This window comes from Hirundo rustica, chromosome 2 (genome assembly GCF_015227805.2).
Source record: "Hirundo rustica isolate bHirRus1 chromosome 2, bHirRus1.pri.v3, whole genome shotgun sequence".
Lineage (NCBI taxonomy): Eukaryota > Metazoa > Chordata > Aves > Passeriformes > Hirundinidae > Hirundo > Hirundo rustica.
Genome location: NC_053451.1, coordinates 117,849,338 through 117,877,310, shown reverse-complemented (window position 1 = coordinate 117,877,310; position 27,973 = coordinate 117,849,338). Strand labels below are relative to the sequence as shown.

Genomic DNA, 27,973 nt, shown 5'->3' with positions numbered 1-27,973 from the left:
GTTTTCTACCTTGGGAAACAAAATTCAAATCCAAGGCATCCCAGCTGCTCAGGCCTTTGGGAATGGCCATGGAATGGGACATTTCAGGCTATAGTTTGGCTGCACAGCTCGTCTGGATCTCCAGTGTCCTGAAATTTTACTCCTGGAGATCCAGAGCCTGTGAAAGCCCATGGGGCAAACTGGGCTGCAGACAATCAAAAAAGCCGGAACGCATCCCAAAGCTTCCCTTCCTCCGCAGGGATTTACGATCCCTCAGGGCACAAATATCCCTTTTTTTTTTTTTTTTTCCCCTTGCCACCACTGTTTGCTCAGTCCCAGGACTGCTCCACTTTGATCCCCTCACCTCCATTCCGGTGTTCGCTGTTATTAGCTCCCCAAAATAATCCAACTCTTGGTCTGGCCTCAACAAATTGCGGCCCCCACTCCACCTCCTATAAAAAAAAACAACAACAACAAAAAAAAAATTAAAAAGCCCTTGTTAGAAACGACCAGTGATGTGGGAAATAACGCCTGCAGCTGTGGAGAGGTTTATAAATAAATCTGGGTGCGGAGGCAGCTCCAGTGCTGGGACAACCACGCTCCAGTGCCGCTCTTGCCATCCCCCGAACAACGGGAACACAGGGTGCCCAGAGAAGCTGTGGCTGCCCCTGGATCCCCTGGAAGTGTTTCCTGCAGGGAGGTTTCATGGAGTGGAGCTGCAGGAGCGGTGGGATACAGGGAGGACTCTGGGCAAAGTGGAGGAAAGGAGGGCAAAAGGGAAAAAATGAAAGGATTCCTTCAGGATCAGAAGGAAGAGCGACCACTGAGATGGGGAGAGAGACTTCTGCCTCAACTGTGAAGAGTTTCAGGAAGCCCAGGGATAGGAAAACCCTCCTGGATGGAGCTGGGAAAGGGCTGAGCCTGGAGCAAAGGAGGCTCAGGGGGAACCTTGTGACTCTGCAAAAGCCCCTGACAGGAGGGGACAGCCGGGGGGGTCGGGCTGTGCTCCCAGGGAACAGGGACAGGAGCAGAGGGAACGGCCTCAGCCTGGGCCAGGGGAGGCTCAGCTCGGACAGCAGCAGGAATTTCCCCATGGAAAGGGGGCTCAGGCCTTGGCAGGGGCTGCCCAGGGAGCTCTGCAGTGCCCATCCCTGCAGGTGGCACCTGGAGGTGGCACTCAGTGCTCTGGGCTGGGGACAAGGTGGGCACGGGGCACAGCTGGGACTCCGTGGCCTTGGAAATCTTTTCCAGCCCCAGGGAACCTGGGATCGACCGTGAAATTGGGAGAAATGGAAAATTTGAAACTACACCAAGGAAACTGAAAAAAAGGACAAATCACCGAGGTTTTTACATTTCCAGCCTCTGCTGAGCTTCGTGTAGTGGAGTTGAAACCTTTGCTCTTCTCCTTCCTACTCAATCCAAATCCAGCGCCCAAATTCCAGGCCAGAAACAAAACCCCTTTAAACCCCAGGCCTTCTGTCCACTCTCTGTTTAAGGAAACCTTTGGAGAAACCCCTGAGTAAGGCACGTTCTTGCAGCCGGCACTTCCTACACCAAAAATGTGAATTTTCAGAAGCGAGGGCAGCTCAGGGAGCCAAACCTGGGGCACGATTCCCAAATCCATGGCTGAGGATTCCCAAATCCTCCTCCTGGCTGAGCTCATCCCTGAGTGGGAGCAAGGTCTGTCCCACAAGGAAAAAAAAAAATCACAGATAAGGAAAGCTCTGCCTGCAGCAGGCAGCGACCACAACAATAAAAGCACCTCTAACACAGATTCAGCTTCAAGGGAGTGTGTAGTGCATTCCTTCTGTTATTCCAATGATTTTTCCAGGAAAAGAAAGAGAATTAAAAGAAAAGAAGAAAATCAAATCTAAATTAAAAAAAAAAAAAAAAAAAAAAAAAAAAATCCCCAAGGAAACCCCAAGAATCCAGACATTCATAACTGTTAAAATAAGATGTAGAGAAAAATAAAATGTTATTCTTTTTTTTTGATGCAACAACAACAAAAAAAGAGATATTCAAAAGAAATGGTTTCTTTTCTTCCCCAAAATTCCACATCCAAGGGAAAAATAAAAAAAAATAGAGCACAATCCCCCCCCTAGGAGTGATCCAACCACTGGATTTCCATCAGAGAGCAGGAGGCCTTTATATATAACAATAATATCACTGATTTTCCTCCTGTTTTCAACAGAAGAAAGAGAAAAAAGACACATGAACACTTTATCCTGATGTTTTTCCCAGTCTGAAACGTCCACCCGATGGCAAAACGAACCATCTCTGATTCTCCTGCTCCTACAAAAGCTTGGGGAGTCTCTAATTCCCACCTGGAATTCTCTGCCCTGACCTAAAAAGGATTTTTTTACCTGTGCTTTGAACATTATTTACCTTGAGGACCATGAGGTGGCTTTTGGCACTGAAAGTTTTGGGATTTTTTTAATACTTAAAAAAAGAAAAAAAGAGTCAGGTTTTATTTTTAACCACTCTTTTATTGCAGCTTTTTTTTTTGTTTTGTTTTGGTTTTTTTTTTCCCTCAAAACAAACCCCCCACCAAATCACATCTTAGATTTCTATATTTACACTGCAGGCTCCTTAATCTCTCATGTAAATATCCATATTCTGGAGTAATCTCTGGAAAAAAAAATGCTATTTATAGCATCCTGCTGCTGGAGAAATCTTCATTATCAATGTAATGCTCCCAGAGAAAAGCAAATCAATTTGCAGAGTTGTCCAGCAGCAAGATAAGCGCCCAGATTAAAACCACCCCAATTATTTTAAACAAAAAGAAACCTCAGCTGTTACAATAATGAAGATACTGTGACAGACCACACACATCCCGTAGCCAAAAGTGGTTTTTTGTTTTTTTTTTTTTGGTGGACAGGTGTTATCACAATTCTTTTCCACAGCAGCAATTTAAAAAAAAAAAAACAAAAAAACAAAAGGGTTAAAAAAGGGTTTCAAAGATTTGGGATTTTCATTTTTTCTTGGCAGAGAGCTTCTCCTCGGGGCTGACGGGGACGATGCCGCTGCACTCTTCTGCCTTGGCCACGGGGTGTTTGACAAAAGCCCTCCTGATGACATCAATGTCCCGTCCCAAATGATCCATCATGGGGGACACGATGGAAGGGGGGGCCTCGAGGTCTATCAGAAAATACCTGCAAGGAGAAACGCACCAAATGAGGCAAAGTACCTGGGATGGGACCAGATAAACCAAATGAGCCAAAAAACCTGAGCTGGGACCAAATGAACCAGATAAACCAAATAAACCAAATGAGGCAAAGTACCTGGGATGGGACCAGATAAACCAAATGAGCCAAATGAGCCAAAAAACCTGAGCCGGGACCAAATGAACCAGATAAACCAAATAAACCAAAATACCCGAGCTGGGACCAAATGAACCAAATGAACCAGATAAACCAAATAAACCGAATGAGCCAAAGTACCTGGGATGGGACCAGATAAACCAAATGAACCAAATGCGCCAAAAAACGTGAGCCGGGACCAAATGAACCAAATGAACCAGTTAAACCAAATAAACCAAAATACCCGAGCTGGGACCAAATGAACCAGATAAACCAAATGAACCAAATGAGCCAAAATACCTGGGATGGGACCAGATAAACCAAAAGAACCAAATGCGCCAAAAAACCTGAGCTGGGACCAAATGAACCAAAATTCTGGGGCTCAACCAGATAAACCAAATGAGCCAAAAAAATCTGAGCTGGGACCAAATGAACCAAATGAACCAGATAAACCAAATAAACCAAAATACCCGAGCTGGGACCAAATGAACCAAATGAACCAGATGAACCAAAATTCCTGAGCTGGGACCAAATGAATGAAATGAACCAAATGAACCACATAAACCAAATGAGCCAAAATACCTGAGCTGGGACCAAATGAACCGAAAGAACCAGAATACCTGAGCTGGGACCAGATAAACCAAATGAACCAAATGAACCAGATAAACCAAATAAACCAAAATACCTGAATTGGAACCAAGTGAACCAGATGAACCAAAATACCTGGGCTGGGACCAAATGAACCAGATAAACCAAATGAATCAAATGAGCCACAAAACCTGAGCTGGGACCAAATGAACCAAAATATCTGGGCTCAACCAGATAAACCAAATGAACCAAATGAGCCAAAAAACCTGAGCTGGGACCAAATGAACAAAAATACCTGGGCTCAACCAGATAAACCAAATGAACTAAATGAGCGAAAAAACCTGAGCTGGGACCAAATGAACCAGATAAACCAAATAAACCAAAATACCCAGGCTGGGACCAAATGAACCAGATAAACCAAATGAACCAAATGAGCCAAAATACCTGGGATGGGACCAGATAAACCAAATGAACCAAATGAACCAAAAAACCTGAGCTGGGACCAAATGAACAAAATGAACCAGAATACCTGAGTTGGGACCAAATGAGCCAAAATACCTGGGCTCAACCAGATAAACCAAATGAACAAAATGAGCCAAAATACCTGAGCTGGGACCAAATAAACCAAATGAACCAAAATATCTGGGCTGGAACCAAATGAACCAAATGAACAAGAGGAACCAAAATACCTGGGCTGGGACCAAATGAACCAGATGAACCAAAATACCTGGGCTGGAACCAAATAAACCAAATGAGCCAAAATACCTGGGATGAGACCAGATGAACCAAATGAACCAGATAAACGAAATAAACCAAAATACCTGGGATGAGACCAGATGAACCAAATGAACCAAATAAACCAGATAAACGAAATAAACCAAAATACCTGAGCTGGGACCAAATGAACCAAATGAACCAGATGAACCAAAATACCTGGGCTGGAACCAAATGAACCAAAATACCTGGGATGGGACCAGATAAACCAAATTACCTGGGATGGAACCAAATGAACCAAATGAGCCAAAATACCTGGGCTGGGACCAAATGAACCAAAATTCCTGAGCTGGGACCAAATGAATGAAATGAACCAAATGAACCAGATAAACCAAATAAACCAAAATACCTGAGCTGGAACCAAATGAACCAAATGAACCAGATGAACCAAAATACCTGGGCTGGGACCAAATGAACCAGATAAACCAAATGAATCAAATGAGCCAAAAAACCTGAGCTGGGACCAAATGAACCAAAATATCTGGGCTCAACCAGATAAACCAAATGAACCAAATGAGCCAGAATACCTGAGCTGGGACCAGATAAACCAAATAAACCAAATGAGGCAAAAAACCTGAGCTGGGACCAAATGAACCAAAATACCTGGGATGGAACCAGATAAACCAAATGAGCCAAATGAGCCAAAATACCTGGGCTGGGACCAAATGAACCAAATGAACCAGATAAATCAAATAAACCAAAATACCTGAGTTGGAACCAAATGAACCAGATGAACCAAAATACCTGGGCTGGAACCAAATAAACCAAATGAGCCAAAATACCTGGGATGAGACCAGATGAACCAAATGAACCAGATAAACGAAATAAACCAAAATACCTGAGCTGGAACCAAATGAGCCAAAATACCTGAGCTGGGACCAGATAAACCAAATGAACCAAATAAACCAGATAAACCAAATAAACCAAAATACCTGGGCTGGAACCAAATGAACCAAAATACCTGGGATGGGACCAGATAAACCAAATTACCTGGGATGGAACCAAATGAACCAAATGAGCCAAAATACCTGGGCTGGGACCAAATGAACCAAATGAACCAAAATTCCTGAGCTGGGACCAAATGAATGAAATGAACCAAATGAACCAGATAAACCAAATAAACCAAAATACCTGAGCTGGAACCAAATGAACCAAATGAACCAGATGAACCAAAATACCTGGGCTGGGACCAAATGAACCAGATAAACCAAATGAATCAAATGAGCCAAAAAACCTGAGCTGGGACCAAATGAACCAAAATATCTGGGCTCAACCAGATAAACCAAATGAACCAAATGAGCCAGAATACCTGAGCTGGGACCAGATAAACCAAATAAACCAAATGAGGCAAAAAACCTGAGCTGGGACCAAATGAACCAAAATACCTGGGATGGAACCAGATAAACCAAATGAGCCAAAATACCTGGGCTGGGACCAAATGAACCAAATGAACCAAAATTCCTGAGCTGGGACCAAATGAATGAAATGAACCAAATGAACCAGATAAACCAAATAAACCAAAACACCTGGGATGGAACCAAATGAACCAAATAAACCAAAATACCTGGGCTGAAATGAAATAAACCAAAATACTTGGACTGGGACCAAACGAACCAAAATACCTGAGCTGGAACCAAATGAACCAAATAAACCAAAATACCTGGGCCAGAACCAGACAAACAAAAATACCTGGGCTGAAACCAAATGAATCAAATGAACCAAATAAACCAAAATATCTGGGATGGAACCAAATTAACCAAAATACCTGGGATGGAACCAAATTAACCAAATGAACCAAAATACCTGGGATGGAACCAAATGAACCGAATGAACCAAAATACCTGGGATGGAACCAAATAAACCAAAATACCTGGGTGGTAAACCAAGGAATTTTTTTTTTTAAATGAGAGTTCTTAAGTTTTTTCTGCTCCTGAGGGATTTTTTTTTTAAATGAGAGCCTTTTTAAGGTGTTTTGTTTGTTTGTTTGTTTGTGGGATTTTTTTTTTTGTTTTGTTTTGTTTTGTTTTTTCCCCCCTTGCATTTTGGTACCTGGATTGTTTGAAATAAAAGCTCGATGTTAGCTTGATTTGGGTGATGAAAAGTTCAGTTGAGCTCTGTTGGAATCATGGAATATCCTGAGCTGGAAAGATGTCCCACAGGATCATCCAGGCCCTGCACAGACACCCAAAACCACCAGTTTTTCCCTGGGAATGTTGTCCCAACACTCCTGGAGCTCTGTCCAGCACTGCTGACCCAAGGAAATCGAGGATTTTGATTTTTGCTCTTCCATTCACTCCCACGTCCTGAACTGGACAATTTTTAAGACGAGGCAGGATGGCAGGAGCAGCTCCTTCCTCAATTCCTGATGGGTTTTTGGCAGTCAGCCAAAGCTGTCATTTCAAGCTCATTAACACACAGATTCCTTCCTGCTCTGCCTCAGAGCTGAATGGAAATGTGAAAAATAAATATTAAAAAAAAAAAAAACCAAACTAAGAGGTGGATCTATCCCAAATCACATCTTCGATGTGAACACGGCTTAAATCCTCAACCTGCTGGAGCCTGAGGAGCATCCAGCAGTGCTGAACCATGGAATGTCCTGAGCTGGAATGAACCCACAGGGATCACGGATCCAGCCCCTGTCCCTGCCCAGACCCCCAACAATCCCAGCCCGTGCATCCCTGGCAGCGCTGTCCAAAGGCTCCTGGAGCTCTGGCAGCCTCGGGGCCGTGCCCATTCCCTGGGGAGCCTGGGCAGTGCCAGCACCCTCTGGGGGAAGAACCTTTCCCTAAAATCCAACCTCAATCCCTGCTGGAACAGCTCCAGCCGCTCCCTGGGCGCTGTCCCTGTGCCAGGTCTCAGTTCCCCAGGGAACCTTTGGTGTCCCCACAGCTCTCCTGACATCCAGGATTTGGAAACAGCCACCCCCACCCTGCAGGAAGCTGAACGTGGCTCCCCACTGATGTCTCAATAACCAAAGTGACCTCTGCAATGAATCCCTTTCCTGAAGATCTGCACCTTCTTCAGGAGCTCGGCTGGAGTTTTCCAGGAGGTTTTTCCAGCTCCAGCAACCCTGAGGGAGCAAAGGGGTGTCCTGCACTTCCCAGGGGACACAACAGACCCTGTGCATCAATTCCTGATTCCCAGTCTCCCATCCAGCCATTCCCTGTGTCCTGCCCCTCCAGCCCTTGGAAATTGTCTCTCCAAACCAGAGAAAGTGATGAAAAAGTTCTGGTTCCAGTTTTATTGGCAGTGCTGGTTCATTTCACAACACTTCACAGGAGAAGAGATGGATGGGAGGTTGGGAATCAGGAATTGTTCCCTGGCAGGGTGCTGAGGAATAGAATTCCCAGAGCAGCTGTGGCTGCCCCTGGATCCCTGGCAGTGCCCAAGGCCAGGTTGGACACTGGGGACAGTGGAAGGTGTCCCTGGCACCCCAAACCATTCCATGGATGGGTTTTAAGGTTCCTTCCAATCCAAACCATTCCAGAATCCCACATTTCTCCAAGCCCCCCTCCCCATGGAGCCCCGCACAACCCAAAAGTGACATCCCTTGAACGGAAGCACCTTATCCAAGCAGGATCAAACATCCCAAGTTTCACTTCCAAACAGAGAGAACTTTGCAGGAATTTTGGATTCTTCCCAAGTCAACTACAGCAGGAGCATCCCATGGTGACAAAGGTGATCCTGGAGGGAAAGTCCTCAAGAGCAGAAGGGAACTGGGAATCTGAAAATGCCGGAGGCGGGGCCGTGCCCAAGCCCTGCTCGTGTCCTTCAGGCTGCACTGGGATCATTTTTTTGCACCACATCCCAAACATTGCACCCCAAGAGCCCCGTGGGGCCAGGAATGACCCAGGCAGCACTGCTGGATTGCAGAATCCACCCCTGGAAAACATGGGAACGACACCTCTCCTCAGCCACCACCCTGACCTCACACCAGCATCCACGTAACAGCCTCAGCTCATCCCCAAATCCCTTCCAGAAAGTCTGGAATTCTTTATGGGACGGGTAGGATGGTTAAAAATCCCCCGAGTTAAAACCCGAATCCCGAGGCAGGGTCCTCCAGGAGAGGTGCCCAGCTGGAATGGGCTGTGCCTGGGTGTCCCTGAAGCCAAGGGAGCGGTGCCAGCCCGTGCCAGCTCAGGATTCCAGGGTGCCTGAGCCACAGGAATCGCTCTTCCCAGGGATTCGGAGGAATCCTGCTGGGCTCGCTCCCCCTCGCAAACCCCCACAGCAACGACGACGTTTGGCTTTTGGGGCCACTGGGCTGAGGGCTCCGGAATGCAGAGGTGCCACCAGGGTTGGGGGTTTTAGGGACAGGCACCATTTTCCAGCCTGGAGAACGTTCTGGAAGTGCAGGATGTAAGGATGCACACCCCCCCGAACGTGGGATTCTCTGGGAAAGCCATTACAGCTCACTGGCGAATTTAGCAGATGACACTTGGACTCTCCTCCTTGGGAAGCTGCCTTCCAAACCCTCTCACCTCCCGGGAAGGAGGACGGGGGCAGGAATTCCAGCTGGAGATTCCTGCCCCCTTCCCTCGCACTGATCCCATCGCCATCCCCGCTCCTCATCCAGAATTTAATTCCGTTTCTGCCCGGCCTCTCATCTGCTGCTTTGCATTGTGCTGCTCAGAGCGTTGCTTTTTGTTTTTTTTATTTGTTTTGTTTTGGGTTTTATATATATATATATATATTTTTTTTTTTTCCCCCTCCTTCCCTCCAAAGGCTGCTTCGCAACTTTGCGCTTTCTCTGCCATTAGCGAAGGGTGGAAATTTCCACTGACGCACTGTTGATAAGCCAAGGAGGAGCTGGGGGGAGGAGGGAAGGGAGGATGAGCTGTTCCAGCAGATCTTTCTGACTCCTCGCAGGGGAAAAAAAGGTGTTCTATCGAAACTGCAGGCGCTGGGAAACAACGTGGGGTTTCAAAAACAACCACCTCGCTCCAGCGTGAGCGAGATCGTTTCCCTCGGCCACCACAACAATAAAAAAAAAGAGAGAGAGAGAGAGAGAGAGAGAGAGAGAGAGAGAGAGAAGGGAGAAACAAGCGGCATAGGGGGAAAAAAAAAAAAAAAATATATATATATATATAAAATTGGATTTCTTCAGGAAAGAAAGAAGGGCTGGAAAAACAACGAGCAACACAACGGACAATGAAATCCCCGAGGAGATCTGAACCCCTTCCCCTGAAATCTCCGCACTGAAATCAGCTGGCAGCAGGCCACGGGGGTGTTCGAACCCCCAAACCTTCACTGTGACCCCACAAACCCTGCTCCTTGTGGAGCAAACGACCCCAAATCCCAGCCAGACAAAGCCAGGGAAAAATACAGGAATGCAGCAGGGGAACCACCTCGTCCTTGCAAACAGAAATGCAAAAAGCATTTGTGCTCTCTAGGAGTCACCAGGGGAGAAATGCAGGAAAATTCCACTGATTCACGATGAGCCCACAGTTATTTTTGTCCTCCTGCTTGACTGCAAACACAGGGATGATTTAAATGCAGGGGAGCAGACTGGAACACATTAAAACAATGCATTAACTCCAAAAAAAAAAAAAAAAAAAATTAAAATATAAGATGGTCTCAAATAAAGGAGGACGTGCCTTTGCATATGAGGGAAATAATTAAAAAAAAGAGCCAGGTTTCATTTCTCAAATTTACCGTATTCAAGGCAGAAATAGTTTGAACCCTGAGTCCTAAGGATGCTCAAACAGGGTAGGACTTCAAGGAACCGGGGTGAAAATTCCCTCTGAAATCCTCCTGGAATACAACTCGGAGCCAAGGGGAACAGTGAAGATACGTCGGGTTTGGAGAGGCCGCGGGGTCCCACGGGTTTGGCCCCAAAATGTCTCCCTGTGTTGAGGCGGAAGACCCAAGGGAAAGAAGATGTTCTGAGGAACGGCAGAGGTGAAAGGAGCAGAAAACACCCGGAGGAAACCACGGCAGGCGCAGGAGGAGCTCCACGTCGTCCTCACTGAGGTAATCCCACAAAAATAATTTTTTTTTTTTTTTTTTTGCTACCTGAACGTTCATTTTTAAGACCACGGAAATGGGGGAATTTGCTTTGCCCCATCCTCGGCGGGGCCAGCTCGTGATCGGGGTTTGTGTCAGAAGGGCCGAGCACAAAGCGCTGCCTTCGGCTTTCAAAAACACGGCAGTGGGAGCTCCTTGAAAATCTGGGAAGGACCAGATCAAGGCCAAAAGTTGGACTTTAGCGACCGAACTGTGCCACAGCAATGACGGCAGTGAGAGCTTGGGGGAGATACATCCACAGCCCCAGGAACGGCACTTCCAGAATTCCAGCCACGGGCACCTGCTGTTCGGCTAATTAAAGGTGTTTCATTAATTCAAAGGTAATTAAGGTAAAAAAAAAAAAAATTAAATTAAAATCAACCCCCTCCCCAAAATGGTGGCTGGCTCCCACCCCACCAAGCCCAGTGGCCACCAGGCTCAGTCAAGGAGTTTGTCACAAGGATTTGATGGATTCTGGTGCCCCCACACCACCAACCTGGCTCTAAAAAGCACCAAAATTCCCAAGTGCACTTCCACAGGTAAGGTGGAAAGGAAAAAAAAAAACCCAAAAAAACCCCATCCCAAACATTTCAGTGCTTTGATCCCTGAGTCACAACCACTGCTTAGATGGGGAAAAGAATTTGAAGGCTGAGCAATGGTTCCACTGATCAATGAAGAAAGCCCCATCTAGTGGAAGGAGACAATCAATCGAGCAGAAAACACTTCAAATGTGCATAAATCCACAAATATTCCTGCTGCTTTGGTTCTCATCCGAGTGCTCTGCAGAGCCAGGACACCTTTTTGCCCGAACGGCTCAGGATGTTCTAAAATCCAAACAGCAACAAAGAAATCGGGTTGGGCGTTAAGTTTATTTTGGGGGAGGGGATGAAATAAGGAAAAATTGCGGCTCCTTTCATCTGTTTTTGTTTTGCCCTGTTTGGTCTTCAGGAGCCGTGGAAAGCTTCAAGAGGCTCGGCTCCGGCGAGGCCAAACGCGTTCGGAGAATGAAATCCTTTAACTCGGCGTAATTCGTGTTCGGTAAAAGGGTGGGGAGAGGGTTGTTCCAAACCCCGGGAACGCTCCGGAGAACAATTCCGACAGGTAACCATTATTTCAGCCTCACGAATCGAGGCAATCCGCCTGCATCCAGGCGGTTGGGGGTGATCAGAGGGCACTTCGACCTCTCCCATCCAGGCGGAAAATTTCATCCTGCCGCGAGCAGGAGGTTTAAAAGCGAGTTGTGCGCCTTCCTAAGCTCAGCTGCTTGGTGGGAAGAGGCAAAGCCCGGACGTGTAGCAAAAAGTTTACGTGGAAGTGTTTCCACAAGAGTCAAAAAAAAAGGGGGTGTGCAGAGAGGCCGTGGATTCCTCGTCCCTGGAAAAGTCCAGGTTGGATGGGGCTTGGAGCAGCCTGGGAGGGAGGAAGGTGAAGGGCTGGAACTGAATGATCTTCAGGATCCCTTCCAACCCAATCCATTCCATGAATCCGTGGTCAGTTGTTGAATTATTCCTCTCACTAAACCATCCATTCCTGCTGTTTTAGGTTCTGGGAATAAGAGCCTTTCCTGGGCAGGTGCTTTGGCAAAGCCACCTGGAATTTCTGCCTCCTGCCTGCTGTTGTGCATCCCTTGATCCTCAGGGACCCAGGAATTCACCTCCGACAGAAAATCCCCCAGGCACGTGTGAAGACAAACTCCCCAAAATCCTGGGTGAGAATTCCTGATCAACTCCCCAAAATGCAATTCCTGGATGAGAATTCCTGATCAACTCCCCAAAATGCAATTCCTGGATGAGAATTCCTGATCAACTCCCCAAAATGCAATTCCTGGATGAGAATTCCTGATGAACTCCCCAAAATGCAGTTCGTGGGTGAGAATTCCTGATGAACTCCCCAAAATGCAGTTCCTGGGTGAGAATTCCTAATCAAGTTCCCAAATGCAATTCATGGATGAGAATTCCTGATCAACTCCCCAAACTGGATGATAATTCCTGATAAACTCCCCAAAATGCATTTTTTGGATGATAATTTCTGATGAACTCCCCAAAATGCATTTTTTGGATGATAATTCCTGATAAACTCCCCAAAATGCAATTCCTGGATGAGAATTCCTGATCAAGTTCCAAAATGCAATTTATGGATGATAATTCCTGATAAACTCCCCAAACTGGATGATAATTCCTGATCAACTCCCCAAAATGCAATTCCTGAATGATAATTTCTGATGAACTCCCCAAATGCAATTCCTGGATGAGAATTCCTGATCAGCTCCCCAAACTGGATGATAATTCCTGATAAATTCCCCAAAATGCATTTTTTTGGATGATAATTTCTGATGAAACTCCCCAAAATGCAATTCCTGGATGAGAATTTCTGTTGAACTCCCCAAAATGCAATTCCTGGATAAGAATTCCTGATAAATTCCCAAAATGCAATTCCTGATGAACTCCCCAAAATGCAGTTCCTGGGTGATAATTCCTGATCAAGTCCCCAAATGCAATTCATGGAGGAGAATTCCTGATCAAGTCCCCAAACTGGATGATAATTCCTGATAAACTCGCCAAAATGCAATTCCTGGATGAGAATTTCTGATGAACTCCCAAAATGCAATTCCTGAATGATAATTTCTGATGAACTCCCCAAATGCAATTCCTGGGTGAGAATTCCTGATCAGCTCCCCAAACTGGATGATAATCCCTGATAAATTCCCCAAAATGCATTTTTTGGATGATAATTTCTGATGAAACTCCCCAAAATGTAATTTTTGGATGATAATTTCTGATGAACTCCCCAAAATGCAATTCCTGGATGAGAATTCCTGATCAACTCCCCAAAATGCAATTCCTGGATGAGAATTCCTGATAAATTCCCAAAATGCAGCTCAGCGAGAACAAAAGCAAGCCCTGGGTTTGCTATTTTGGAGAGCACGGGGGCTGAGGAGACAACTGGGAGTGAAGAGCAAAACAAAAAGATGAAGAGGCAAAGCAAGCAAATAACAAAAGAAAATTGCCATCTTTTCAAAATCAAATTTGAAGGCAAGGAAAAAAAAAACCAGAAAAACAAGGCGATGAAAAACTGGCAAATAGAACGTGGAAATTGTTATGAATAATCAAGAGTTTTGATGGAGAACTCGTAAATCATGGAATGGTTTGGGTTGGAAGGGAACTTAAACTCATCCAGGGACACCTTCCACTGTCCCAGGCTGCTCCAAGCTCCTGTGTCCAACCTGGCCTTGGGCACTGCCATAGAAAAAAAACCAACTGTGCAGCTCGATAAAAGAAAGTGAACGAGATGATAAAAATGTGGGGAGAAAGGTGTAAAACATTCCCGTGTCACAGGCAGATTTAACAGAGGGAACCCCACAGATCCCAAAACCACGGAGAAGGAAAAGCCCCCAAACCCTGAGCAGGCTCAGCTCCATCACCTCTGCTCCAGAGACCAAAAATAAGAATGGAAACAACACTGGAGATGAGGGGGGGTGGGGCTAAAAACCACGAAAAACTCTCCAATTCCAACCCCCAGAATTCCAACCCCTCAATTCCCGATCTGCAAATCCTTGGAGCCATCACCTCTCCAAAGGAACGTGCGACTCCTATATTTTATATTTTTTTTTTTCCCGGTTGTTTGGGAGCTGCCTTTGGATCATCTGCCCCTGCAGCTCAAATCCCCTCCCCAAGCCCAAGGGTGGCCCCTCAGCGCTTCCCAGAGCCAGGGAGAGGCCCCAGGGTGGGATTGAGGCAGGGCCAGAGCAAACAGGGAACCGCAAAGTGCCACCCCCGGCGTGCTGCTATCGCTTTACAACCAGTTGGAATCTGCTCCGCTGTCCTCAGCCAGCCCCAGCCTGGAGATGGGTTCAGCAATTCTGGGGCACCTCGAGGAGCAAACAGAGCCAGAGCTGAACATTCCTGCAATCCAAAGGCTGGCACACGCCTCATTAAAATCGGTTTGGTTTCGTTTGTGCCAGGCAGAAACACCTCTGGGGCCAAAAAAATAAAAAAATAATCACCGAGCACCTTAAAAGCGATTTAAACGCAGCTCGTTAATAACAAGTAGCGGCGAGTAAAAGAAATGCTTGGCACGAATCTGTTGCCCAGCAGGAGGGGAAGGTTGGGAATCTTTATTTAAATGCATTCTTCCCCTGGTTTTTCACAGCCGGGGCGAGGCAGGCTCGAAGTCTCACCTAAATTTCCATCCCTGGAACCTGGTCCTCAGTCACATTTTATTCACCCACGGGATGAATTGTTAACGATTTTCAAATCATCCCCTGGAATGCTTAAAAACCAAAATATTTGTGTTCCACTGTGGGTAAAATAAATGCGAATGAGTGGCTAATTCGGTTTAATTTTTTTCAGTAAATCAGGGACTGAAAAGTTTTGATTCTTTAGGTGAATCCACGCAATTCCCAAAACTCAATTTTCCTAATGACCTACAGGCAAAGCCTATCAATATCAAAAAGGAAAAAAATAAAACAAAAGGAGGAGGATGCCCAAAGAGATGCATTTAAGAGAAAAAACTTGAATTTTAACACCTCCTCAAGGAGCAGAATCTCCTGAGAGGGAATAATTGCATTGTTTGTAGGATCTGAGGCCTTCAGGAGAGTAAAACTGCTCCTGCCAGCGACAGCTGAGAGCCACAAACCCCCATGGCAGGCTTGGGGAAATCCGTTTTACACAGCAATTGCCAGAAAATTCCTTTTCTCTGTCAAGTCTCTTGGATGCTGTTGAGTTTGTAACATGCCTGTAATGCACTTTATATCCACAATATCCCAGATGATGCTGGAGCACTCCAGAACTCAGGGAAAAAAAGCCCTTTTTGAAGGACAAACCATCCCTCCTGCTGATTTATGGATTTGTATTTTCTGCTTGAACTCTTTCCCTATCTCTAAAATCACCACCAAAACCTGCACAAGCTTTGCCCTGAAAATCACGGAATGGTTTGGGCTGGGAGGGAAGTTCAAGATCATTCCATGGGCAGGGATCCTTCCACCAGCCCAGCTTAGTCCAAGCCCCAGTCCATTAATTCTTATATAATTAGATTAATTATCATATAATACACCAGCCAGGAAGTCCAAGGGAATAATGGATCGAGTGTCCATCCCAAATCTACAACTACCTGCATGGTATAGGAAAATAAATCGGTTAAAGCTCTAAGAGTCAGGAAAAAAATTTAAAAATAACCTTAAAAAATATTAAAACCTCAAACAAGCAAAAAATTTGGAAGATTCAAGATGCTCCCCCCCAAAACTCATTTGAATTCTCACAGAAGCCTCCTAAATTAATTCAGATTAAGCCAAGACTAAGGAAAGGTGAAATATTCTGGATTATCCAATGTCCCACTCCACACCAACCTCCTCCAAAAGGGACACGGGAGAATTAGAAATTGGCTGGGAGGGAGAAAAGATTCCAGGATTTCAAGGTAAATCCAGGAGTTTAGGGAGGTATCTGGAAAAGTCCTTTATTTTCTTTGTAACTTTGTCCTATTGAAGTAGAATTAATTAAAAAAAAAAAAAAGGTTATTTTTTACAGCTGCTGGCCGATTTGATTAGGTGCCTCAAAAACTGACTTCTCGCTTTCTGTTGATGGATAATGGCTGATTTCCTGAATGTTCCATTTTCCAGTATAAAACACTGGATTGGAAACCCGCCAGGAATCCACCCTGCCTGTCCATCGAGCTGCAAAAATCCCCAGGAAAATCTCCAGGAGTGCAATCCTCCGGAACTCCCAGGTGGCATCACTGCCAGCTGCCTCCCCCTGTAGGATCCCAGTGGCTCTGGAATTTGAGATCCCAAAGAAAGGCGCAGGAACCATTTCCTGTAGCACCTCTCTCAATCCCTGCTCCCTTCCAAACCTGGGGGAGGATCCTGGTCACATCCAAGGACACAGATCCAAGCGCAGGAGGAGGGACTGAGAAATATTTGGGGACATCTGACCTGGGAGGAGGAGGAGGAGGAGGCTTTGATCTGATGCTTTCCTGCTTGAAGGTTGCAATTATTGGTTACTAAAACCTTGTTCTACTCAGCACATAAAAGACACCTGCTCTGGGGGCTCTGCAGGCAGCAGGGGATCGCTCAGAGATCTTTGGGAGAAGGATTTGGAAGTGCTGAGGGGGGACAGCTGGATCTGCCCCAGTGTGGGGATCAGGAAAGGGATTGGGATCAGGAAAGGGATTGGGATCAGGAAAGGGATTGGGATCAGGAAAGGGAATGGGGTTGTGTCCCTGTGCCCCCTGAGGTGAGAGCCCAGCTGCAGAGCTGGGATCCAGCACAGGGAGCACCTGGAGCTGCTGGAGAGAGCCCAGAGGAGGCAGCAGGATGAGCAGAGGGATGGAGCAGCTCTGCTGGGAGCAAAGGCTGGCAGAGCTGGCATTGTTCAGCCTGGCCAGGAGAAGCTTTGGGCTGAGCTCAGGGTGGCCTTGCAGGGCCTGAAGGAGCCCCAGGAAAGCTGGAGAGAGACAATTCCCAAGGGCTGCAGGGACAGGACACAGGGAATGGCTTGAGACTGAAGGAAGGCAGGATTAAATGGATCTTGGGAATCAGGGATTCTTCCCTGTGAGGGTGTTGAGGCCCTGGCACAGGGTGCCCAGAGCAGCTGTGGCTGCCCCTGGATCCCTGGCAGTGCCCAAGGCCAGGTTGGACACTGGGGCTGGGAGCAGCCTGGGACAGTGGAAGGTGTCCCTGCCATGGCAGGGGTGGCACTGGGTGGGATTTGAGGTCCCTCCAAACCCAAACCAGTCCCTGACTCCACTTTGGGCACTGCCGTTGTGTCCATGCCTGTTTTGCTCTCCTGCTCCATATGGATTTTGTTTTTTTTTTTTTTCAAACCACGCCTTGACCCTGCCAGTTTTGCAATGCAGGATGAAATCCTGTTGCATGCCCATGGGAGCTGAGCAATTCTTGTCTCAAGACAGAATTGGTGATTACCTCACCCTGCTGTCGGAGCAGAAGCATTTTATAAACATTAAAGCCTTTTCCAAGGGCAGAACGAGGAGCTGCTGTTTCTCTCCTTGAGCCAGTGGGGAGCTGAGGCAGAGGGATGAAATTCCACCAATTTTGGGTGCTGGAGACGTTGGATGACAGCTTTTGGCTTTGGGTGGCAGTGCTTTTTGGGTTCTTCAACAGAAGACAGGAACCAGCATCTCCAGCACTTTGGAGAAGAGATAGAGAGGGGAAAAGAAAGAGAGGGGAAAAGAAAGAGAGGGGAAAAGAAAGAGAGGGGAAAAGAAAGAGAGGGGAAAAGAAAGAGAGGGGAAAAGAAAGAGAGGGGAAAAGAAAGAGAGGGGAAAAGAAAGAGAGGGGAAAAGAAAGAGAGGGGAAAAGAAAGAGAGGGGAAAAGAAAGAGAGGGGAAAAGAAAGAGAGGGGAAAAGAAAGAGAGGGGAAAAGAAAGAGAGGGGAAAAGAAAGAGAGGGGAAAAGAAAGAGAGGGGAAAAGAAAGAGAGGGGAAAAGAAAGAGAGGGGAAAAGAAAGAGAGGGGAAAAGAAAGAGAGGGGAAAAGAAAGAGAGGGGAAAAGAAAGAGAGGGGAAAAGAAAGAGAGGGGAAAAGAAAGAGAGGGGGAAAAGAAAGAGAGGGGAAAAGAAAGAGAGGGGAAAAGAAAGAGAGGGGAAAAGAAAGAGAGGGGAAAAGAAAGAGAGGGAAAAGAAAGAGAGGGGAAAAGAAAGAGAGGGGAAAAGAAAGAGAGGGGAAAAGAAAGAGAGGGGAAAATAAAGAGAGGGGAAAAGAAAGAGAGGGGAAAAGAAAGAGAGGGGAAAAGAAAGAGAGGGGAAAAGAAAGAGAGGGGAAAAGAAAGAGAGGGGAAAAGAAAGAGAGGGGAAAAGAAGAAAGAGGGGAAAAGAAGAAAGAGGGGAAAAGAAGAAAGAGGGGAAAAGAAGAAAGAGGGGAAAAGAAAGAGGGGGAAAAGAGGAGAAAAGAGGGGAAGAAGGGAAGAAGAGGTGAAGAGATGCCGTTCCTCCAGGGGATCCGTGCCAGTACCTCACCACCTCCACAGGGAGGAATTCCTCCCCTGTATTCCATCCAACCCTACCCTCTGGCAGTGGGAGCCCATTCCCCCTGTCTATTCTTGGATGAAGTCCCCTTTCCTTCTCTTTATAGTGCTCCTTCAGGTTCTGAAAGGCCTCTGAGGTCTCCCTGACCTCTCTCCTCCCCAGGCTGATGGAACAGGAGTGTGGTGGAGATTACTCCCCCTTCCCCTGGCAGCTCTCACCGCTCCCGTTTGGCAGCAGCACCTCAAGGTGCTCGGAAGAGGGCACGAAACCAGGGATCAGCCCTGGAGAGCTGATCCAAGAAGGAGCTTGCAGCCCTGGAGTCCCCTCGGAAGGAAGAGCAGGGTTGGCCAAGCTCCTGCTCCAGGCAGAGGCACGGCCGCAGGATCGGGAGGAGCTGGTTAATCGTGATTTGGATTAGGCAGCCCCAGCAGTGGGGGTTGCTTAGCAACTTCTCCCAGGCCTTGGGAGAGGCAGCAGCCATTTCAGAGGTGGCCTCAAGGAGCAGAACCACCCCGGGCAGGGGACGGAAGCTACAGCAGCTCCCCCTGCACTGTGGGGAAGCCCAGTGTGCATTTCCATTTCTTGAGTTTCCACACAACACAGGATTATCCTAAACATCCTTAAGTGAGGGGCTGGGAGAGCTGGGGGTGCTCACCTGGAGAGGAGAAGCTCCAGGGAGAGCTCAGAGCACCTAAAGGGGCTCCAGGAGAGCTGCAGAGGGGCTGGGGACAAGGGACAGAGGGACAGGACACAGGGAATGGCTCCCAGTGAAATGGGAGAAATTTAGGTGAGATATGGGGAAAAAATTCTTCCTTTTGAGGGTGTTGAGGCTCTGGCATAAAATTCCCAGAGAATCTGTGGCTGCCCCTGGATCCCTGGCAGTGCCCAAGGCCAGGTTGGACATTGGGAATTGGAGCAGCCTGGGACAGTGGGAGGTGTCCCTGCCATGGCAGGGGTGGAACAAGATGATAAAAATCCCTCCCAAGCCAAACCATTCCATGGTTCTGGACTTTATCAAACCCCAAAACCGTATCAGAAACACAAGCAAGTCTTACAGGGCACCTCAGCTTGATAAAGGACACTGGAGGAAAGGAACCCGTCCTGCCAACCAGCAGGTGAAGTTCAGCTTTTATCAGGGAACGGCCTAAAAATAGTTACGTAAAAAATAATCATATTGTTTATGTCGGGGAAAGTTCTGCAGGGCTGGGGCTACGAAAACACGACTGAAAGCCAACAGAAAACTGACCCCGCTCAGAATAAAACACAAAACCCACTCCAAGCAGGACACACCCCCCCTCAACAACCACCCACCACCCTGCTGAGCCCTCCCAGGTCCCAGCTGCGGCCCAAAAAGCACCAGGGAAGACCAAAGGGTTCTTCCTGATGTCCATTTTCCAGGAGCAGCGCTGGGAGGATTTAAGGAAAAGGCATCACCACGTACCCTCCTCTCTTGTGGCGCTCCTTGTGCTTGGAGATTTTGTAAGGCAGAGACCTTTCCCCCAGATTTTCCAGGTTCCTCACGATGGCTCCTCTCTCCATCAGAGCCTCAACGGTGCGTTTGAGCACGGCAGCTGTCTCGGGCTTGAAAAGAAAGAAAGAAAAGTGAGAAATTCATGGAAACCGGCTTGTTTTACGTGGCAGGAAGAACAGCTGTGCTTGCACGGCTCAGCGCTCGGAGAAGACAGGGCGGAAGCATTAAGGGAGAGGATTTCTAGGAGCAGGCAATTCCTCAGCACAGTTTCCTGCCATTTCCAAGTCAGGCCGCAGCAAAAAGAAAAGGAGTTCATGGATTTGAATCACTTGGTCTGAGCCTTGCACAAGCCAGGATTTGACTCACCTGGAATCACCTGGTCTGAGCCTTGCACAAGCCAGGATTTGACTCAGCTGGAATCACCTGGTCTGAGCCTTGCACAAGCCAATACTCTCAGCAAAGGAAAATGATGGATTTGGGGTTTAGGGGACTTTGCACCATTGTTGTTCATTAATATTTAAAGAGATCCATGTGGGGAAAACACAAATCCATGGCTTGATATGCAGACAGCAGTTAGCGCCACGTTAATTTACACTGTTATTTACACGGCACGTGTGTAACTCTTGGAGAACCATGGAATCCCCTGGGCCGGCAGGGAGCCACAGGGAATGCTGATCCAGCTCCTGGCCCTGCACACACCCCAACAATCCCATTCTGTCCCTGGCAGCGCTGTCCAAAGGCTCCTGGAGCCCTGGCAGCCTCGGGGCCGTGCCCATTCCACAACCTCATTTCAGGGACTTGTGGAGAGCAATGAGATCCTCCCCTGACAAACCCTTCTGAACCTCCACGCAGATTTAAATTAAATTAAATTAAATATTGCTGAGTAAACTCGCTGCCCTCCATCCCTCACCCCCCCAAGAGACACAGAAGCTTTTTGTCTCTTTTCCACACGCCCAGGGATCAGCACATTCCCTGAGTGGCTGCAAGGCCAACGTGAGGTGCAGTCTCCGAACACAACGAGGCCAAAGATTTGAGCCCCGCGCATTTAAGAACAAAACCAGAGAGAAAGAACAAGAAAAGAAAGCCGCAGATTTCTACATTCAGGATTGTAAAATTTGCAGCCTTCCCCGCTTGCGGCCATACTCTGAAAACATCAGCTAATTGTTGGGTTGGAAGGCTTGTCACTACAATCCCTCTCATTCTCCCTCTCCCAAAATTGCCATGGTTTATCCTGGCTTGCCTAAAGCCATCACCCAAACTAAAAATAGGCTGAACTCTGCTAACCAAGGGATCCACAGACACAGGTTCCTTGGTTTGCCTCAGAGCCAGCCCACTTGGGGACAGAGGAAATGGGCCTGCCTGGCTCCCAGCTCGCGAGCCACAACATTTTTTCCTGAACAGCCCAGCTCTAATTCCAGTCCCAGAGCCCAGCACTAATTCCAGTCCCAGAGCCCAGCACTAATTCCAGTCCCACAGCCCAGTTCTAATCCCAGTCCCACAACCCAGCACTAATTCCAGTCCCACAGCCCAGCTCTAGTTCCAGTCCCAGAGCCCAGCTCTAATTCCAGTCCCAGAGCCCAGCTCTAATTCCAGTCCCACAGCCCAGCTCTAACTCCAGTCCCAGAGCCCAGCTCTAATTCCAGTCCCACAGCCCAGCTCTAATTCCAGTCCCACAGCCCAGCTCCAACTCCAGTCCCACAGCCCAGCTCTAATTCCAGTCCCACAGCCCAGCTCTAATTCCAGTCCCAGAGCCCAGCTCTAGTTCCAGTCCCAGAGCCCAGCACTAACTCCAGTCCCAGAGCCCAGCACTAATCCCAGTCCCAGAGCCCAGCACTAATTCCAGTCCCAAAGCCCAGCACTAATCCCAGCCCCACAGATGTGGGGAGAGAAGAGGAGACAATGGGAGCTGCTGCTGTGGAGGGGAGAAGGAAGAGCTCGCAGGAGCACGGACGGCCTGGTTTGGAATTCCAGCTCTGGACACCCCTCCTGCCCCCACGGGACACCAGAGCCATTCCCAGCCGGTTTCACCCCTGGGGAACTCTGACCTTGGGCCACAATCACTCGGTCACAAGTTGTCACCTTGTCCCAGAAAGGTGCAGAACCCTGGGATGGGGCTGGAAGGGCCCAGAGTGCTCACCTGGGATCACCCCAGAGCTCAGGCATTGTGAATATTCCGGAATATTCCCCAGGGAGGAGAGCCCCCACGGGCTCTCTGGACAATCTGCTCAGGGCTGGGCAGAATTTCAGGGGAATTGCTGGGCTCAGTCCCTGCCCGTGGCTCTGGGGCCATTGCTGGGCCTGGAGCAGAGCCTGGGCCCTGCTCTGCCCCTCCCTGCACACAGGGACACACAGACAGACAGACAGACAGGGACACACAGACAGACAGGGACAGACAGGGATAGACAGACAGACAGACAGGGACACCCAGGGACACTCAGGGACAGACAGGGGTGAGGGCCCCTGGAAGAAGGAACCAAAGGACTTCTGTCTACAGATCCAAATTCCCCTCTCCTCCACCTCCCCGTATTTTACAGCTGCCCAGACGAAACCTGTTAACTCCACAGTTCCCACCAAGTCACACGTAGCCCCAGGTGTGACACCAGCCACAGGTCAGGGGACACCCTGAGCACTTCGTCCCCACCTCTGGTTGGCCCCACCTCAAAACCTGTGTCCAGCTGTGGCTCCTGCAGGAGAGACCGGAGCGTGTCCAGGGCAGGGAAGGGAGCTGGGAAGGGGCTGAGGGAGCTGGGAAGGGGCTGGAGCCCCAGGAGGGGCTGAGGGAGCTGGGCAAGGGCTGAGCCTGGAGAAAAGGAGGCTCAGGGGGAACCTTGTGGCTCTGCACAAGCCCCTGACAGGAGGGGACAGCCGGGGGGGTCGGGCTGTGCTCCCAGGGAACAGGGACAGGAGCAGAGGGAACGGCCTCAGCCTGGGCCAGGGGAGGCTCAGCTCGGACAGCAGCAGGAATTTCCCCATGGGAAGGGGGCTCAGGCCTTGGCAGGGGCTGCCCAGGGAGCTCTGCAGTGCCCATCCCTGCAGGTGAACCAGAAATGTGGCGTTGTGGCCCCTGAGGATGTGATTTAAAGGTGAGCACACGGCCGGTGGTGGTCGATAGTTGGACTGGATCATCTCAGAGGTATTCTCTAAGCTCAGCATTTCTGTGATTCTGGCCTCTCCCTCTCTCCTCACCGGCACCTCAGCTCAGCACAGTCCCACCCAAGAGCAGGACGCTGTTCCATGCACAGCTGGGGGTGCCCCATCCCTTGCCCCCAGGATTAAAGCCACAAATGTCCCCAAAGAACCATCAAAACAGCACCAACTGCCTCGTCCTGACGGGATGTTGTGTGTCAGAGGGAATAAAAATGCTCCCATAGGTTCTTTGAGTCCCACAGGACTCACTTGGCAAACAGGAAGGGCATAAAGAAAGGGGAGCCAGGAAAAAATGGGAATTCTCTGGTGGTAAAGTGGCTTCAGACAGGATCATCAGCCGTGAGGCTCAAAGAACAACTTGGAGACGAACCAAAGGTGGACATAAAGCCTCTGGAATGCTGATGCCTCCTAAAAAATGAGGAGCCACCCACATGGAACCAGAGCTGTGTGAAAGGACTCAGCTCCACTGCTCCTTTTTCCATCCCATTTCCCCAAGAAAAGTCCGAGGGATAGAAAATCCAGCACTGGCTATGGAAAAAGCTTTGTGAACCACCAAAATCTCCTCCAAGAGTCGTCTTTGGAGAGAGAAAAGGAAGCCAACAACAAATCCTCAGTAGTTTTAGGGCTAGGGGAGTTCTCACGTTCTTCTGGCCACTTGCTCAGTCCAACAGGAAGCATTTAAAGTCAGTGGGCACATCCCAAATTATAAATAGGAATAACTCTGTCCCAATTGCTTGATTATCCCTTCAGTGTAGTAACAGCAGGATAAAATTACGTCTTTTTTTTTTTTTTTTTTGGTTGCTCAGCAGTTACAAAAGGTTGGTTCTGGGATTATTTACTGAGGTGGAAATCAAAGGAGGCAAAATCCATGTTTAAAAGGGAGCTGCAATTCCAAGCAGCAAAACTAAGGGGGGAAAACCATTTCCTTGCTGCCACTTAGGACGTAATAAAACATTAAATATTTTATTAGTGAAAATGATTAAAAACTCTGCAATTACTGTAAAAGCATCAACAACCCAGAGCAGCAGCCCCAGGTTGGGTACAACCACTCAGGGCAGTCAGGAAAGACCAAAATCCAGATAAATGCAGCATTCCAAGGAAAACAGGAGACGTGGGAGCTGTGCTGAACCCCTGGGGAAAATGGGCTGTGCTGGGCCAGGCAGGCTGGAAATTGAGCAGTGGAAATGGGAGGATTTTCAACACCTGCCTGGAAGTTCAGGGGTGGGAAGGGATCCCAGACTGGTTTGGGTTGGAAGGGACCTCAAATCCCACCCAGTGCCACCCCTGCCATGGCAGGGACACCTCCCACTGTCCCAGGCTGCTCCAAGCCCCAGTGTCCAACCTGGCCTTGGGCACTGCCAGGGATCCAGGGGCAGCCACAGCTGCTCTGGGCACCCTGTGCCAGGGCCTCAGCACCCTGCCAGGGAACAATTCCTGATTCCCAAGCTCCCATCCAGCCCTGCCCTCTGGCTCTGGGAGCCATTCCCTGTGTCCTGTCCCTCTGTCCCTTGTCCCCAGCCCCTCTGCAGCTCTCCTGGAGCCCCTTTAGGTGCTCTGAGCTCTCCCTGGAGCTTCTCCTCTCCAGGTGAGCACCCCCAGCTCTCCCAGCCCAGCTCCAGCCTTGGAGCAGCTCCATGGTCTCCTCTGGACTCATTCCAACATTTCCACACCTTTCTTGTCTCAGAGTCCCAGACCTGGATCGATTTAGGGACAGCTGGATGCAGGGACAGAGGTTTCTGTAACCACAACAGAACAATTTTCCCCAGACAGAGTAAGGGGAACCTGGGAACCCGCAGGCGCTCCTGACCACGACAAGCCATCCATGTTCCCACCCCACGCCGAGTGAACACAAAAGCAGGAGAGAATATTCCAGAAATGGCAAGGAGAAAGTTACAGCGGGCACGTCACCAAAAGTAACTTGGGGGGAAGTGATCGAAGTTACTTCTGAATTAAAATTAACGCCCTGTCCTGAAAAGAGATTTTAATTAGCGTTTGAATGGTGTGTAAGCCAAAGACCCAGATGTGAACACGAAGCCCACGGACCTGGATGCAGAGGAAGCAGCAACTTTTAAACTCAAAGTGATGCCTGAGCTTTTCTGTTCCCAAATCCACCTTTGTCCTTCAAAGAACCTAAATTCTATGATGAATCTTTTTACATTTTAACTCAACTTTTAAGATCCAAGGAAATTATAGAAGAAATTAAGCTAAAAGCTAAGGAATACAAGTACTCTATAAATACCAACTCACAGCTACATTAAAATCTCAATCCCAACACTGAATTTAATTCATTTTAGAGAGCTAAAAGACTTAAGAATTTCTAAAAGGAAGCCTAGAAAGGTGCCTTTTAAATCTGAAATAAACAGCAAGCAAATCCTCCATGATTTAGGGTCATTCCAATGGTTTATCACTGGAAACAGTTCAGGTAACAACTGGCCACAACGTCACAGAAGGGTTTGAGTTGGAAGGGATTTTAGGGATCATCCAGTGCCACCCCTGCCATGGCAGGGACACCTTCCACTGTCCCAGGCTGCTCCAAGCCCCAATGTCCAACCCGGCCTTGGGCACTGCCAGGGATCCAGGGGAGTCCTCAGCATTCCAGGCAGAATCAATTCAGAATCAATTAAACCTCATAATTAATGAAACCTTTTCCTTAAAGCTCCAGAAACTCTTCTTCTGACCACAATAAGGCCTTCAATGTTACGCTGCAAAATTCTCCTTATCAGAAACTTGCTGAGAAAAAGCTCCCCAGGAACTCCAAGCTGCGCTCCTGGCAGGACTTTTTGATGTGAATACATTTCATCAAGTTTACTTTGTATGTTCATTAAGCTAATTAAGAGTGGAAAGGACAAATAATGAAATCCAAACAAAAAAAAAAGACATGGAGGGAACATCCTCGACACCACAGGGGCTGGCATGTCCCCATGGCCAGTTTGGGTCCCATCCCAGCTCTGGGAAGTGGAGTGGCAAATCAGCCAACTTCCCAAATTTAGAGAATCCCAAAATCCCAGGGGCTGGCAAATCCCTCCCAGCCCAGGCAGTCCCAGCTGTGCCCCGTGCCCACCTTGTCCCCAGCCCAGAGCACTGAGTGCCACCTCCAGGTGCCACCTGCAGGGATGGGCACTGCAGAGCTCCCTGGGCAGCCCCTGCCAAGGCCTGAGCCCCCTTTCCATGGGGAAATTCCTGCTGCTGTCCGAGCTGAGCCTCCCCTGGCCCAGGCTGAGGCCGTTCCCTCTGCTCCTGTCCCTGTTCCCTGGGAGCACAGCCCGACCCCCCCGGCTGTCCCCTCCTGTCAGGGGCTTGTGCAGAGCCACAAGGTTCCCCCTGAGCCTCCTTTTCTCCAGGCTCAGCCCCTTCCCAGCTCCCTCAGCCCCTCCTGGGGCTCCAGCCCCTTCCCCAGCTCCCTTCCCTGCCCTGGACACGCTCCAGCCCCTCCAGGGCTCTCCAGAGCTGGACACAGCCCTGGAGCACAGAGGGACAATCCCTGCCCTGCTCCTGCTGGACACACAATTCCTCATCCAGCCCAGGATGTTCTTGGCCTTCTTGCCCACCCAGAGTGGTGTAAGCCATCTCTCCCTTCTAAGAGAGGAATTTTCCTGGATCAGACCCAGCTCTGGACACGCAGCTCTTACGCCCATCCTGCACATCCTCACTGCTGCTCACGGACCAGCAGTCAGGACAAAGACAAAGCTGAACACGGTGAGTAAAAAACCTTCCACAGCAAGTTCTGAGGACCACAACTGTAATTTTTAATCCCCCTCCCTTTTGCAGAACACAAGCATCCTTGGCTCTGGAGCAGAAGAAGGTTTTAAGCTGGAAGTGACGATGTTTTCATCGAGTGAAGAGGGAATCTTGCCAATTCCTTGCTCAAATTCTGCCAGATAACTCCTGGGATACACAAAACCTCAAAAACAGGAGTCAGGTAAATATTAAAAATCACTGCTGACAAAGGGTTGTAAACGTCATAAACTGAATTATGTTCTATCTCTCCACCAACACCTCAAAGACGAAGCCCAAAACACCCAAAAAGCAAATCCCTGAGTACAACCTGATTAAAGTGACGAGAAGAACATCCAGAGGTGAAACCTCCTGGCTCGTTCCCTTTCCCACCACCAGAGCATCCACAGGGAAACTGTGCCAGCCCCATCCTAGAGGGGGAATTCAGGAAAAAGACCTCACTGCCACCACCTCCGTGGGATTTTCCACACAAATCCTGCCCAGAGCCCACCCCGCACCTGGAGGAACCTGAAATCCAGGAAATCGGGGAGTGAGGCTTGGCCAAGGCAAACAGAAGCAGCTGGTGACAAAGAGCCTGCCTGAACCTCTTTGAGAATCACCGACCTGGAAAGCTGCTCACTGAGTAAACACCTAATAAACTAATTATGAACCGGTTAATTAATAGTAAACTCATGAAAACGCTCCCTTCCTGGAAATCACAGATCCAAAGCACGTGCGAATGGCAGGAAAACGCTTGGGTTTCACCCCAAATCCGAAGTTTCGCCTCAAAAACGTTTCTTCTCCGCCCCTTGAAACAAACAACAGCAAAATTTTCCATTTTTCTTTTACAACACAGCAGCAAAAGACGAGAACAAATGAAAAATCTGGGCTACTTCATGCTCTCTGCCGCTGAAATTCCGAGTTTAACAGCCTTGCCGGAGGTTTTGCCAGCATCCCATCCGCAAAGGAACGTGAATCCCTGATTTAACACCAGGCCTGCCCCTCCCCTTGCTGAACCA

The 27,973-nt window shown here is 48.5% G+C and overlaps 1 protein-coding gene across 1 annotated transcript in view; it reads right to left on the bottom strand.

Moving 5' to 3' along the window:
• Positions 1 to 2,444: 2,444 nt before the first annotated feature.
• The window catches only part of MRPS6 (mitochondrial ribosomal protein S6), a 48,109-nt gene continuing 22,580 nt past the window's right edge, over positions 2,445 to 27,973 (bottom strand). Inside the window, exons 2-3 of the mRNA XM_040054842.2 lie at positions 20,064 to 20,203; positions 2,445 to 3,131 (exon numbers count right to left, since the gene is read on the bottom strand). Coding sequence (XP_039910776.1) covers positions 2,951 to 3,131; positions 20,064 to 20,203 — 321 coding nt within the window. The 3' untranslated portion in view covers positions 2,445 to 2,950. The remainder of the gene's footprint in view (positions 3,132 to 20,063; positions 20,204 to 27,973) is intronic.